The sequence below is a fragment of the Sphaeramia orbicularis genome, chromosome 11 (genome assembly GCF_902148855.1).
Source record: "Sphaeramia orbicularis chromosome 11, fSphaOr1.1, whole genome shotgun sequence".
In the NCBI taxonomy this organism is placed as follows: Eukaryota; Metazoa; Chordata; class Actinopteri; order Kurtiformes; family Apogonidae; genus Sphaeramia; species Sphaeramia orbicularis.
The window spans coordinates 52,018,508-52,033,775 of NC_043967.1; the positions used below are offsets into that span (position 1 = coordinate 52,018,508).

Sequence of the window (15,268 nt, forward strand, 5' to 3'; positions counted from 1 at the left end):
CAGAACATATAATAAACAAAACGAGGGATTCTTATACTTTTATTGCACAGACACTGGAATGTTGTGGTGTTTTGTATTCTCACACATGAATCATCTGTGGTTTTTACCCTGCATGTTGCTCTTCAAATGCAGAGCTCTACTGATCTGACATATTTCTTGAAGTATGAACATGAGGAGAAACTTCAACTTGATACAACTTGAATGTCTTCTGACAACCTGGAGATAATATGCCAGTTAGTTCTGATCCTCCACCTTGTGGCACAAGTAGGTACTACACCCAAACCAAAGCTCATTCTATGGATGTCTTTACTGTGGACCTTCTGTTCACCATTATGACTTCATGTATTTCAATCAGTTAAAGGGTTCAGTTGTATCAGTCCAGTTACAGCTGTCCAGCTGCAGCCTGAGTTCATCTCCAACTGATGCTCTACTTGGCAGAAGTTGCCAAGTAAATCAAAGACAATGAAAAGAGAACATTGCAGGTAAAGACTGAAGTAAAATAATTTGACATTTTCCAGCTCAACTTGAACCGAATGATAGTGTCACCCGAGACTCAGTTTGTTGAATCACCAGAGGCTGATTGTAGAATGTAGTATCACTACTGTGTGTTTTTCTCAGTATTTTCAGGCTGTATTCTTTACTTATTAGAGGTGACACCAGTTGCCCCCCGAAATAACACAAATGATGTATGATCAACAGGCTGTTTCTCATTGGGAAGTACTAATATTTTTAATCACTCTTTAACTGTTCATCACTTTACAAGTCACTGCAGCTTTTCATCTGTTCTCTTTTTGTGCTTTCAGGCAGACATAGTTCTGGTTCTGGCTCTGTTCTGGAGTCTCAGAACCCTGGTACCTTCAGGCAAACCAGCCCGTGTTCACACCATTCTTAAAAGTAAAACAAAAGTGGAAGGATGTAACTTTGTGTTTCTCCAGTTTCTTTCTCTACTTCCACTTATTCTCATAACTTGAATAAGACACGCCCACAGATGATGTCAAAGGTCATGAGGAAGAACCAACCTTTCCTTTTTCAAGTTGAGAATCAACTTTTCAGGTTCTGAACCCTTTTTTTTTGTGTGTGTGAATGTGCCAGCCAGTTCAACATTAGGTTCTGGAATTGGAACCAGAATGGAACTCTGCCGCTGTGAAAACCCTGTCTGTCTTTGGTCTGAAATGGACTCTAGTCAGTTGTGTGCAGCTTCATGTGTCTCTTAAGAGATCCAGGCTCAGTATAACTCTTTCCACACACAGAGCAACTGAACAGTTTCTCTCTAGTATGAATTCTCATGTGTCTGGTCAGATCTCCTTTTGCAGCGCTGCGCTTCCCACAGATGTTACAGCTGAATGGCTTTTCCCCTGTGTGGGACTTAAAGTGTCTGGTTAGTTGGTCTTTAACAGGGAAGCTTTTAGTGCAAACTGAGCAGGAAAAAGGCTTCTCCCCTGTGTGAACCCTCATGTGCCGCTGAAAGTTCCCCCGCCGATTGAAACTCCTTCCACATTCTGAGCAGCTGTAGGGCTGTTCTCCAGTGTGAACCCTCATGTGCTTTTTTAATGATCGTCTGTTTTTGAAAAATTTATCACAGTCAGAGCAGCTGAACTGCCTCTCTTCTGTGTGGTACCTCGTATGTCTCTTCAGGTTTCCCTTCAGGGTGAATCTTTTACCACATAACGAGCAAAGAAACGGCCGCACCTTAGTTGACAATCTATTATCAGTCTGCACACGTTTAATTGTGTTTACAGTTTTTGAACTCTTTACACTTTTTTGAACACGTTTTGAACGTGACTGAGTTCTGTGTGTTTCTGTCCAATCAAAATCACTGTCCTCAGTTTCACTCGCATCAGAAGAATTATCATCACTAAAAGACTGAAAATGTCTATGTGGATCCAAGCTGCTGGCTGGTTCTGATCCTTCACAGTCCTGTCCAGTTTCAGTTTCTTCTTGGTTCTTCTCAGTTTGTCTTTGATTAATCTGTGTGGACTGAGCTTCCTCTTTATCTTCCCTCTTTACAGGGACAGAAGTGAAATGGAACTTGGTGATATCTGCCTCCTGATTGGTCCACAGTTCCACCTGTTCCTTTTTAATGTGGTGGTTCACTGGGTCCTCCTCCTGGTTCTGGTCCATACTGGGGTTCCACTCCTTCTGCTCAGGGGGAACCTCTTCCTTACCCACAGACTGTTGCTGGGTGTCTGTGGAGCCCACAAATAAAAATTGTTAGGGTTGAGAACCACAACTTGATTCCATATTAGAACTGATGTCAAAAAGCCATTAACATGTATCACTAATACCACAATAGTGTGGAAAATGGACCATAGTAAATAGCAAAAAGTTTGACTTCAAAATAAGACAAATATTTAAGAAGAGCTAGAACTAACCAGGTGTATGTAATAAAACTGTGTCCAGTATTTGTCTTTGTCTCTGGTTTTCTTCTTTAGTTCGACAAAGTTCCTCCTCGTACTCTGCTATGGTTCTTTCAAACAGCCCAAATATCTCTTCAGCAGCCGCAATTAGTCTCTGCTCCACCAACGATCTCAGAATCTGGACTTTTTTGGACATTTTTCACTTTTTCTCTGCACAAACTCCGTCGGAAACACAATTTGTCTCCGTCACACACTGACAGGTCTGTTAGCAGCTAGTGAGCTAAGCTAACTTTAGCATCACTGAGCTAATGACAGGTAAATCAGGAGTAAAACAAACACAGAATGTTAACAGAACAAAGTCCATCCAGTCGGTTTCATCCGGTCACAGAGGTTCTGCTGGTTCTGAAGGACTGACCCAGATATTTTACAGGAGAAAACCGAAGACCTAAATTACAGACAGAGCAAAGTCTGACATGAGAACTTCGCTCTTCCGGGTCTGCCTTCTTCTTCTTCTTTCTGTTTTATGGTAGTGAATGCCCAATTACCTCCATCTTCTGTCATCAGTGGTTTTATTACAACTGAATATAAACAAAAAGAATATCACTTTCCCTTTGGCTGTTTCTAATCCAATCTTTCGCGCACAGAAAACTCATGTCAACTTTTCATTTAGAGTTGTACTGATTTTTTGTGTCATCTGTACTAAAAGTTTCACCACAACAACTAAACCATTTCTAATATCACTTCCATGAAGATCAGTATTTTGTGACAATTTGACCCTGAGAGCACGTTAACTTTTGCTGATAATAATCTTAAATTTGCTAAAGTCTGATGCATCATCGTCAGTAAATACCTGTGTCTCTGTTATTATACTCAATACAAAAAGGAATAGGTATAGTATGAATGTATTTTACTTTTGAGTAAATTTACTGTGCACATCATCTCAGATTTCCACATAAACATTTATTTGATGAATTTGACCAACACATGAATGTCCTGCCACCTGGTTATATTAATGTCTTGTTCTCACTCATATGAATATTTTCATTGTCTATTAAAGTGTGTTCACAGGATGCTTGTTTTTATAAAATATCTCTGTACATAATCTTTTCATAAGCACCGTGAAATCCCATTTTATTCTTTGGATATAAGGTCAAAATGAATCACAGAGCTGTACTGATCTGACATGATATTTATAGCAGTAAGAACATGAGGGAAAACTTCAACTTGATACAACTTGAATGTCCTCTGACAACAACCAGGAGAAAACTTGTCAGTTAGTTCTGATCCTCCACCTTGTGACAGAAGTAGGTACTACATCCAAACCAAAGATCATTCTGTGGATGTTTTTACTGCAGACTTTCTATTCTCCATTATCACTTCATGTATTTCTATCAGTTAAAGAGTTCAGTTATATCAGTAACAACGATGATGTCACAGTTCATGAGGAAGAATCAATATTTTCTGTTTCAATTATAAGAATCAACTTTTCAGGTTCCAAACCAATTTTTTCTGGTGTGAATGGGTCGGTCAGTTCAACATTAGGTTCTAGAATTGGAAATGACATGAATCCCTGCTAGTGAGAAAGCCCTAATTGTCTGCCTTTGGTCTGAAAGGGACTCTAGTCAGTTGTGTGCAGCTTCATGTGTCTCTTCAGATGTCCAGTTTCAGCAAAACTCTTTCCACACACAGAGCAAATATATGGCTTTTCTCTGGTATGAACTCTCATGTGTTTGGTCAGATCTCCTTTTGCAGCGCTGCACTTCCCACAGATGTTACAGGTGAATGGTTTCTCCCCTGTGTGAACCCTCATGTGTCTGTTCAGGTGTTCTTTGACATGGAAGCTTTTAGTGCAAACTGAGCAGGTAAAAGGCTTCTCTCCTGTGTGGTACCTCATGTGTCTGCTCAGGTTTCCCTTCTGGCTGAATCTTTTACCACAACATGAGCAAGGAAATGGACGCTCCTTTGTCGACAGTCCATTATCAGTCTTTACAAGTTTAATTGTTTTAACACTTTCTGAACCTGACTGACTTCTGTGTGTTTCTGTCCAATCACAATCACTGTCCTCAGTTTCACTTGAATCTGAAGAATTATCATCACTAACAGACTGTAAATGTCTATGTGGATCCAAGCTCCTGGCTGGTTCTGATCCTCCACAGTCCTGTCCATCAGTTTCTTCTCGGTTCTTCTCAGTTTGTCTTTGATGAAACTGTGAGGACTGAGCTTCCTCTTCATCTTCACTCTTCACAAGGACAGAAGTGGACGGGAACTTGGTGATATCAGCCTCCTGATTGGTCCACAGTTCTTCCTGTTCCTCTTTAATGTGGTGGTTCTCTGGGTCCTCCTGGTTCTGGTTCTGGTTCACACTGAGGCTCCACTCCTTCTGCTCAGGGGGAAGCTCTTCTTTAACTACAGACTGTTGATGGGTGTCTGTGGCACCCACTGAAATACAGACAAATTGTTAGGGTTGAGAACCACAACTATATTCCAAATTAGAACTGATGTCAAAAAGCCAAGTACCAGGCACATGCAAAAATCACCTGAACTTCATTTCAGTGGAGAAACATGTAAAAGATTTATCTGTTTACAAAGGAATTAACATGTATCACTGATACCACAATAGTGTGAAAAATGGACACAGTAAATATTCAAAAGTCTGACTTCATAAGAAGACAAATATTTACGAAGAAAGAACTAGAACTAACCAGGTGTATGTAATAAAACTGTGTCCAGTATTTGTTTTTGTCTCTGATTTTCTTCTTTAGTTCGACAAAGTTCCTCCTCGTACTCTGCTATGGTTCTTTCAATCAGCCCAAATATCTCTTCAGCAGCCGCAATTAGTCTCTGCTCCACCAGCGATCTCAGAATCTGGACTTTTTTGGTCATTTTTCACTTTTTCTCCGCAAAAACTCCGTCGGAAACACAGTTTGTCTCCGTCACACACTGACAGGTCTGTTAGCAGTCAGTGAGCTAAGCTAACTTTAGCATCACTGAGCTAATAACAGATAAATCAGGAGTAAAACAGACACAGAATATAAACATAAAAAATTCCATCCAGTCGGTTTCTTTCGGTTACAGAGATTCTGCCGGTTCTGATGGACTGACCCATAGACTTTACAGGAGAAACCGAAGACTCAAATTATAAACAAACAGTGTGAAGCTGGAGATTATTGAACGTAGCACTTCCGGGTCAGACTTCTTCTTCTTCTTCTTCATGTTTTAGGGTAGTCAATGACCCATTACCGCCATCTTCCGTCATCAGTGGTTTTATTACAACTGAAGATAGACACAAAGAACACCACTTTCCCTTTGGCTGTTTCTAATCCAACTTGTCACACATAGAAAACTAACGATTATCTCAACTTTTAATTTCGAGGTCTAGTGATTTTTCATGTCATCTGTACTAAATGTTTTACAGTAACTAAACCATTTCTAATATCACTTCCATGAAGATCAGTATTTTGTGACAATTTGACCCTGAGAGCACAATAACTTTTGCTGATAATAATCTTAAATTTGTTAAAGTCTGATGCATCATCATCAGTAAATATCTGTGTCTCTGTTATTATACTCAATACAGGAAGGAATAGGTATAGTATGAATGTATTTTATTTTTGAGTAAATTTACTGTGCACATCATCTCAGATTTCCACATAAACATTTACCTCCTCAGTCTGCAGATCAGAGTGTGTTGGTTCACATCTGTCCAGATCTGAATTCCTGGTTATTTGATAAATTTGACCACCACAGGAATGTCCAACCACCCGGTTATATTAAGTTTTTGTTCGCACTCATATGAATATTTTCATTGTCTATTTAAGTGTGTTCACAGGATGCTTGTTTTTATAAAATATCTCTGTACACAATCTTTTCACAAGCACTGTGAAATCCCACTTTATTATTTGGATATAAGGTCAAAATGAATCACAGAGCTGTACCGATATGACATGACGTTTATAGCAGTAAGAACATGAGGGGAAACTTCAACTTGATACAACTTGAATGTCCTCTGACAACCAGGAAAAAAAATTGTCAGTTAGTTCTGATCCTCCACCTTGTGGCAGAAGTAGGTACTACATGCAAACCAAAGATCATTCTGTGGAGGTTTTTACTGCAGATCTTCGATTCTCCATTATCGTTTCATGTATTTCTATCAGTTAAAGCTATAGCGTATGATGTGGCATTTTTACACTTTTCTTTTGTCATCTTAAAATGCTCCTAATAAGCGTGTCAAACTAAAATGTTAAAGAAATCCATCAGGTATTGAAACTCAAAAATGTTTAATTCTCATATATTACTCATATTTCTGATAAAATTCTGACCTATCATTTTATTCGGTCCGAATGAAATAATTGGCAGAACCTGGCTGAGCCTCCTGTCAATCATCCATTACAGCCGTCCAGCATCCGATCCATTATCGCCATCTCCGCATCCGATATGTATCCCTCTGAATCTGATGCTTCACTCACGCTGCTCCTCCTGTCACTGACCACAGCCTACTGTCTAAGGATGTGAATGGATAGAATTCAAATGCACATGTGGAAGGAAAAAAAACAGATTTATTAACAGAAACAACAACTAAGGGGAACACACAGGAGTCTGATTAATGAAGGATGGAGATAAAAGTCCGGAAGTCTGGTGTACTGGACTAAACAGACAGGTCTGCACAAAGGTCAGCTTTTATGACCGTGGGACTCATACACGTACATGTACTTGGTGTCACACAGTGTAGGATTATGTAGAATGATAATTGTATGGACTATGAAACCTCAAATGTCCACAGAAAATATGTGGAGGCCACAGGTTCACAGTGCATGCGCCCGTCGCCCGGGCATCTCATCTCCGTGATGCAGTGAAGACACTGACCCAGCGCTGCACAGACTACACCCTTAAATACAGGGTCTACTGATGGAACAGGAGCCGCAGCAGCTGGATGATGCTGAGGGAGGAGTCCACGGTCACACCGAAGTGGACCGGACCTCCACCTCTGTTTCCTCTGCGTGCATCAGGTGAGAGGAGGAGAGAGGAGGAGAGAGGAGGGGAGCCTCAGAGCTCAGGCAGGGAGAAGTGGGCGGGGCTTTGGAGGGAGGCGGGTTGTTCATGTTCAAACTTTTACTAAGTGCTGTGAGAAATGCCACATCAGTAGGTATAGCTGTAAAGAGTTCAGTTATATCAGGCACAACGATGATGTCACAGTTCATGAGGAAGAAACAACTTTTTCTGTTTCAATTTAAGAATCAGTTTTTCAGGTTCCTAACCAATTTTTCCTGGTATGAATGTGTCGGCCAGTTCAACATTAGGTTCTGGAATTGGTATTGGCATGAAGCCCGGCTGGTGTTAAAGCCCTAATTGTCTGTCTTTGGTTTGAAATAGACTCTAGTCAGTTGTGTGCAGCTTCATGTGTCTCTTCAGGTATCCACTCTCAGTAAAACTCCTTTGACACACAGAGCAAATGTACGGTCTCCCTCCAGAATGAACTTTCATATGTCTGGTAAGATCTTCTTTTACACTGCAGCACTTCCCACAGATGTTACAGCAGAACGGCTTTTCCCCTGTGTGAATCCTCATGTGTCTGTTCAGGTGTTCTTTGACATGGAAGCTTTTAGTGCAAACTGAGCAGGTAAAAGGTCTCTCCCCTATGTGCACCCTCATGTGCCGTTGTAAGTTGCCCTGCCAATTGAAACTCCTTCCACATTCTGAGCAACTGTAGGGCTGTCCTCTGGTGTGACACTTCATGTGCGATGATAATGATAGTTCGTTTTTGAAGGATTGACCACAGTCAGAGCAACTGACCAACTTCTCTGTGTGGAACCTCATGTGTTTGGTCAGGTTTCCCTTCTGGCTAAATGTTTTACCACAATATGAGCAAGGAAAAGGCTGTTCCGTCGACGACACTCCATTATCAGTCTTTGCAAGTTTAATTGTTTTAACACTTTCTGAACCTGACTGAGTTCTGTTTGTTTCTGTCCAGTCACAATCAATATCCTCAGTTTTACTCATGTCTGAAGAATTATTATCATTAACAGACTGTAAATGTATATGTGGATCCAAGCTCCCGGCTGGTTCTGATCCTCCACAGTCTTGTCCATCAGTTTCTTCTCGGTTCTTCTCAGTTTGTCTTTGATGAAACTGTGAGGACTGAGCTTCCTCTTCATCTTCACTCTTCACACGGACAGAAGTGGATGGCAATTTGGTGATATCAGACTCCTGATTGGTCCACAGTTCTTCCTTTTCCTCTTTAATGTGGTGGTTCTCTGGGTCCTCCTGGTTCTGGTTCTGGTCCACACTGAGGCTCCACTCCTTCTGCTCAAGAGGAACCTCTTCTTTAACTACAGACTGCTGATGGGTGTCTGTGGAACCCACTGAAATACAGACAAATTGTTAGGGTTGAGAGGCACAACTATATTCCAAATTAGAACTGATGTCAAAAAGCCAAGTACCGGGTACATGCAAAAATCACCTGAACTTCATTTCAGTGGAGAAACATATGTAAAGGATTTATCTGTTTACAAATGAATTAACATGTATCACTGATACCACAATAGTGTGAAAAATAGACCACAGTAAATACTCAAAAGTTTGACTTCATAAGACGACAAATATTTAAGAAGAAAGAACTAGAACTAACCTGGTGTATGTAACAAAACTGTGTCCAGTATTTGTTTTTGTCTCTGGTTTTCTTCTTTAGTTCGACAAAGTTCCTCCTCGTACTCTGCTATGGTTCTTTCAAACAGCCCAAATATCTCTTCAGCAGCTGCAGTTAGTCTCTGCTCCACCAACGATCTCAGAATCTGGACTTTTTCTGACATTTTTCACTTTTTCTCCGCACAAACTCCGTCGGAAACACAGTTTGTCTCCGTCACACACTGACAGGTCTGTTAGCAGCTACTGAGCTAAGCTAACTTTAGCATCACTGAGCTAATAACAGATAAATCAGGAGTAAAACAGACACAGAATGTAACATAAAAATTCCATCCAGTAGTTTTCTTTCTGTTACTGAGGTTCAGCTAGTTCGGATGGACTGACCCAAATATTTTACAGGAGAAAACCGAAAACTTAAATCATAACCAGTGTAACGTTTGAGATTCCTGAACATAGCACTTCCGGATCTGACTTCTTCTTCTTCATATGTTTTAGGGTAGGGAATGTTCCATTACCCCCATCTTCCGTCATCAGGGATTTTATTATAACTGAATATAGACACAAAGAACATCACTTTCCCTTTGGCTGTTTCTAATCCAGTCTTTTCCACACAGAAAACTCATGATTGTCTACTTTTAATTTAGAGCTCTAATAATTTTTTCGTGTTATCTGTACTAAATGTTTTACCACAACAAGTAAACTATTTCCAATATCACTTCCACGAAGATCAGTATTTTGTGACAATTTGACCGAGAGCACAATAACTTTTGCAGATAATAATCTCAAATTTGTGAAAGTCTGATGCACTATCATCAGTAAATATCTGTGTCTCTGTTATTATACTCAACACAGGAAGGAATAGGTATAGTATGAATGTATTTTATTTTTATGTCAGGTGAGTGAGTAGATTTACTGCGCACATCATCTCAGATTTCCAAATGAATATTTGGCAATCACTACTGCTACAGTACTGTGGCATGAAATATGGGTTTGTCTATTGCCACGGAGCCAATCAAATGTTAGCATTTGTACTAGAGCCAATCATGGATACTGTTCCATGAACTCATTATCTTCTTGTTGACACAGTACTGTGGTGATATACGGCGTATACTTCAGTGCATTTTTTTGTGCATTTTGCTACCACAGTACTGTGACAACTGATGGAAGAAACGACAAATTAGAGATAGTATATAGTATAGAGGGCGACACGGTGGTGTAGTGGTAAGCACTCGTGCCTCACAGCAAGAAGGTCCTGGGTTCAGTTCCAACACCAGTCGACGGGGGGTGGGACCTTTCTGTGTGGAGTCTGCATGTTCTCCTCGTGTCTGCGTGCGTTCTCTCCGGGTACTCCGGCTTCCTCCCACCATCCAAAGACATGCACTAATAGGTTAACTGGTTAATCTAAATTGCCCATAGGTGTGAATGTGACAGTGATTGTTTGTCTCTACTGTATATGTTCAGCCCTGTGATGAACTGGCGACTTGTCCAGGGTGTACCCCGCCTTCGCCCCTATGTAGCTGGAACAGGCTCCAAGCGACCCCCGTGACCCTAATGAGGATAAAGTGGGTTCAGAAAATGAATGAATGAATATAGTATAGAATAGGAATTATTGTTGTAAATACTCTATATGTTGTTTTATGGTGTTCTTTGCTCTGTGCAGTTAGTGAGATTGAGGCTGGAGAAGGTGGGCGGAGCTACAGGTTAGGTGCAGCAGTGTGCCGTGTGACTTCTCAGTTCTGTGTCAGTTCAGTGTGTTGAGTGCTGTGCTACAAATTCTGCACTCTGAATGTTGTCCCAGTGGCTGATTTATATCAATGGTGGATTTACCTTCTGGCGTCCTCAGTACTGCACCCCCCGCACCATATGAAAATCTGCAGAAAAAAAATTATTGCATCTACTGGGAACTGAACCCCAGTCTTCTGCAGTGCAGTCCAAAGCATTAACTACTGAGCTAACCCTCCACTGTCTCTATTGCTGACCTATTTGCTATCTGATTGCCAGCTTTATTGCCATAGTACTGTGGCAGCAGGATGACAGGTTCCCAGCCTACACATGACATAACGAGGGCGCTGATTGGCTCTGTGGTAATAGACAAACCGATATTTCATGCCACAGTACTGTCAATAGCCACTTCGTAAACCATTTACCTCCTGAGTCTGCAGATCAGAGTGTTTGTTCACATCTGTCTGGATCTGAATTCCTGGTTATGTGGTGAATTTGACCTACACATGAATGTCCTACCACCTGGTTATTTTAAGGTCTCATTCTCACTAAAGCTGCACAATATATCGTTTGAGCATCACCATCACAATGTACATCACATTGCATGTCCTGTGATGTAGGAGGCAAAGGAACTCAACGTGTTCTCATTTATTTCAACCTGGGTATCTGACACACACTCGGTGCAGCCATCCACTAATCACAATCGCTGTTGATCAGTTTGCTGAAGCAGACCACACCCCTGCACATGGAGTGAGTTGCTGGTGAGTTGCTGGTAAAAACACTGAAACATGAGCAACAAACAGGAGAAAATCACCAAAAACAAAGAATTGGTGCCAAAAGAAAAGCAACGTCAGTTATCTGGAATTATTTCAGCTACAAGAAGGATGATACTGAACCATGTGTTCTGTGGCAACAGTGCCTTCCACCTGTTGCCACAAGAGGAAACACAACTAACTTGTTTGACCATTTACATCGGCACCTCACAACTATTATATCCTCCTGAGTATTTTTTCATAGAGTAATATATATCGCAGTTAAAAAGAATCGCAATGCCATTTTTTTCCAATATCATGCAGATCAAGTTCTCATTCATATGAATATTTTCATTGTCCATGAAAGTGTGTGTTCACAGGATGCTTGTTTTTATAAAATATCTCTGTACACAATCTCTTCATAAGCACTGTGAAAAAAGAATCTTTTTATTCTTTGGATATAAGATCAAAATGAATCACACAGCTGTACTGATCTGAGATGATGTTTATAGCAGTAAGAACATGAGGGGAAACTTCAACTTGATACAACATGAATGTCCTCTGACAACAACCAGGAGAAAACTTGTCAGTTAGTTCTGATCCTCCACCTTGTGACAGAAGTAGGTACTACATCCAAACCAAAGATCATTGTTCGGATGTTTTTACTGCGGACCTTCTATTCTCCATTATCACTTCATGTATTTCTATCAGTTAAAGAGTTCAGTTATATCAGTCACAACGATGATGTCACAGTTCTTGAGGAAGAATCAACTTTTTCTGTTTCAATTTCAGAATCAACTTTTCAGGTTCCAAACCAATTTTTTCTGTTGTGAATGTGTCAGCCAGTTCAACATTAGGTTCTGGAATTGGAAGTGACATGGAGCCCTGCCGGTGTGAAAGCCCTAATTGTCTGCCTTTGGTCTGAAAGGGACTCCCCAGTATGAACTTTCATATTTCTAGTAAGATCTTCTTTTACAGTGCAACACTTCCCACAGATGTTACAGCTTAAGGGCCTTTCCTCTGTGTGAACCCACATGTGTCTCTTCAGATATCCAGTTTCAGTGAAACTCTTTCCACACACAGAGTAAATCTATGGCTTTTTTCTGGTATGAACTCTCATGTGTTTGGTCAGATCTCCTTTTGCAGCGCTGCACTTCCCACAGATGTTACAGGTGAATGGTTTCTCCCCTGTGTGAACCCTCATGTGCCTGTTCAGGTGTTCTTTGACATGGAAGCTTTTAGTGCAAACTGAGCAGGTAAAAGGCTTTTCCCCTGTGTGGTACCTCATGTGCCGTTGAAAGTTCCCCCGCCGACTGAAACTCTTTCCACATTCTGAGCAACTGTAGGGCTGTTCTCCAGTGTGAAACCTCATGTGCGTTGTTAATGATCGTCTGTTTTTGAAGGATTTATTACAGTCAGAGCAGCTCAGTGACTTCTCTCCTGTGTGGTACCTCATGTGTCTGCTCAGGTTTCCCTTCTTGCTAAATCTTTTACCACAACATGAGCAAGGAAATGACCGCTCCTTAGTCAACAATCCATTATCAGTCTTTACAAGTTTAATTGTTTTAACACTTTCTGAACCTGACTGACTTCTGTGTGTTTCTGTCCAATCACAATCACTGTCCTCAGTTTCACTTGAATCTGAAGAATTATCATCACTAACAGACTGTAAATGTCTATGTGGATCCAAGCTACTGGCTGGTTCTGATCCTCCACAGTCTTGTCCATCAGTTTCTTCTTGGTTCTTCTCAGTTTGTCTTTGATGAAACTGTGAGGACTGAGCTTCCTCTTCATCTTCACTCTTCACAGGGATAGAAGTGGACTGGAGCTTGGTGATATCAGCCTCCTGATTGGTCCACAGTTCTTCCTGTTCCTCTTTAATGTGGTGGTTCTCTGTGTCCTCCTGGTTCTGGTCCACACTGAGGCTCCACTCCTCCTGCTCAAGAGGAACCTCTTCTTTAACCACAAACTGTTGGTGGGTGTCTGTGGAGCCCACTGAAATACAGACAAATTGTTAGGGTTGAGAACCACAACTATATTCCAAATTACAACTGATGACAAAAAGCCAAGTACCAGGTACATGCAAAAATCACCTGAACTTTTTTTCAGTGGAGAAATATATGTCAAGTATTTGTCCATTTAAAAAGTTATTAAGAAGTATCACTAATACCACAATAGTGTGGGAAAATGGACCACAGCAATTAAAGCAAAGTCACGATCTTGTTTTTATGCTTAAAATAAGAACACTTTCAGAAAAATCGACAAACTCTCTCTGAATTCAATTAAAAGCACTGAAATTTAAAGATCTGGTTGATTTTAAAACTGTCCAAATAATGTATTAAGTGATAAATTAACAACTTCCTCACAGTGTCCACAGTTTGTTTTAACTGAGAGGAAGTGAAAATGAAATTAAACTAACCTGTTTTGTCAAATACCAAACAGTTATAAGTGATCATTTCAGTTTGTTATGTTGTTCATGTTTTTTGCATTGTTTTCATCTTTTAGTACTGATTTAAAACCAAAAATAATTGTCTGGTTTCTCCAAATTTCACCCAAGAAAAAAACAAACCATTAAACTTAAATGAATATTGATTTGATCATTATTGTAATGATTACACATTTCATCGCTTATGAAAATGTGTTGCCTAGACCTGCTGTCAGCATTTTCAGGGAAATAGCCCAAATATTGTTTGCTTATTTATTGTTCCATCTCTGACTGCAGCACCTGACACCTTTTGGGCCGTGAAAATACTACAACATGACACCTACATAACCAGGATTCACTTTTCCAAAGTAAAAGTCTGGTTCATCTACCTTTAAAAATATCCTGTAGATGTGGAATGAGAGGAGAAGCTGTAGAAAGAGCTGGATTATAACCCAATTTCTGACTCCTCCAGCTTTGAAAATACTATACTAAAGTAAAGAATTAACTGATGAGGCTTGTTTTAACACCCAACAATATGCAGTGCATATAAAAAACACATTAAAACAGCGTCAGGTTGACATTAGCTTATATTACCGTTACATGTCAGATACTGTTCAACCTGGACACCCGGACATAAAGACCCACTCTGGCTGGTTCATCTGCAGAATAAATAAATGCAATTACAGTGAGTATCATAAAGTAAAAAGAACAAACCTGGTGTATGTAATGAAACTGTGTCCGGTATTTGGTTTTGTCTCTGGTTTTCTTCTTTAGTTCGACAAAGTTCCTCCTCGTACTCTGCTATGGTTCTTTCAAACAGCCCAAATATCTCTTCAGCAGCTGCAGTTAGTCTCTGCTCCACCAACGACCTCAGGATCTGGACTTTTTCTGACATTTTTCACTTTTTCTCCACACAAACTCCGTTAGAAACACAGTTTGTCTCCATCACACACTGACAGGTCTGTTAGCAGCTAGTGAGCTAAGCTAACTTTAGCATCACTGAGCTAATAACAGATAAATCAGGAATAAAACAGACACGGAAGATAAACATAATAAATTCCATCCAGTCGGTTTCTTCCGGTTACAGAGGTTCTGTTGGACCAACTAGAGTTTAGAGAAAACCTAAGACTTAAAATATAAACAAACAGTGTACAACTAGCATTTCCGGGTCAGACTTGTTCTTCTTCTTCGTGTGTTAAAACCGTGAATGTCTCATTACCGCCATTAGTGGTTTTATTACAACTACATATAGACACAAAGAACATCACTTTCCCTTTGACTGTTGCTACTCTAATCAGTCACATTGAGAAAACCCATTTTATTCTTTATATATGAGGCCAAAATATAGAGGAAAGTTTTTTTTTTTGTTTTTG

The 15,268-nt window shown here is 40.3% G+C and overlaps 4 protein-coding genes across 9 annotated transcripts; all 4 read right to left on the reverse strand.

The window, feature by feature from the left end:
• Positions 1-24: 24 nt before the first annotated feature.
• LOC115428108 (zinc finger protein 501-like) lies at positions 25-9,426 on the reverse strand. Of its 3 annotated transcripts, none has more exons than XM_030146947.1 (3): positions 9,411-9,426; positions 2,375-2,802; positions 25-2,200 (listed from the first exon to the last, which is right to left on the reverse strand). In XM_030146947.1, exons 2-3 carry the CDS (start codon positions 2,551-2,553, stop codon positions 1,180-1,182), a joined length of 1,200 nt encoding a protein of 399 aa, XP_030002807.1. In that variant the 5' UTR covers positions 2,554-2,802; positions 9,411-9,426; the 3' UTR covers positions 25-1,179. The 3 variants fall into 3 exon arrangements, with proteins under 3 accessions (XP_030002807.1, XP_030002806.1, XP_030002808.1); XM_030146946.1 differs by lacking the exon at positions 9,411-9,426 and adding an exon at positions 5,489-6,494; XM_030146948.1 differs by lacking the exon at positions 9,411-9,426 and having other exon boundaries at positions 25-2,186; positions 2,373-2,845.
• LOC115428117 (zinc finger and SCAN domain-containing protein 21-like) lies at positions 3,472-5,542 on the reverse strand. 2 transcript variants are annotated; one of them, XM_030146960.1, is made up of 2 exons: positions 5,060-5,542; positions 3,472-4,784 (listed from the first exon to the last, which is right to left on the reverse strand). In XM_030146960.1, exons 1-2 carry the CDS (start codon positions 5,238-5,240, stop codon positions 3,976-3,978), a joined length of 990 nt encoding a protein of 329 aa, XP_030002820.1. In that variant the 5' UTR covers positions 5,241-5,542; the 3' UTR covers positions 3,472-3,975. The 2 variants fall into 2 exon arrangements, with proteins under 2 accessions (XP_030002820.1, XP_030002819.1); XM_030146959.1 differs by having other exon boundaries at positions 3,472-4,796; positions 5,060-5,540.
• LOC115428111 (zinc finger protein 37-like) lies at positions 7,030-9,464 on the reverse strand. 2 transcript variants are annotated; one of them, XM_030146952.1, is made up of 2 exons: positions 8,983-9,464; positions 7,030-8,704 (listed from the first exon to the last, which is right to left on the reverse strand). In XM_030146952.1, exons 1-2 carry the CDS (start codon positions 9,161-9,163, stop codon positions 7,731-7,733), a joined length of 1,155 nt encoding a protein of 384 aa, XP_030002812.1. In that variant the 5' UTR covers positions 9,164-9,464; the 3' UTR covers positions 7,030-7,730. The 2 variants fall into 2 exon arrangements, with proteins under 2 accessions (XP_030002812.1, XP_030002811.1); XM_030146951.1 differs by having other exon boundaries at positions 7,032-8,716.
• A 2,894-nt stretch (positions 9,465-12,358) lies between these two features.
• On the reverse strand, positions 12,359-15,013 carry LOC115428115 (zinc finger and SCAN domain-containing protein 21-like). Of its 2 annotated transcripts, XM_030146956.1 has the most exons (3): positions 14,610-15,013; positions 12,904-13,465; positions 12,359-12,735 (listed from the first exon to the last, which is right to left on the reverse strand). In XM_030146956.1, exons 1-3 carry the CDS (start codon positions 14,788-14,790, stop codon positions 12,561-12,563), a joined length of 918 nt encoding a protein of 305 aa, XP_030002816.1. In that variant the 5' UTR covers positions 14,791-15,013; the 3' UTR covers positions 12,359-12,560. The 2 variants fall into 2 exon arrangements, with proteins under 2 accessions (XP_030002816.1, XP_030002815.1); XM_030146955.1 differs by having other exon boundaries at positions 12,360-13,465.
• Between the last annotated feature and the right edge of the window lie 255 nt (positions 15,014-15,268).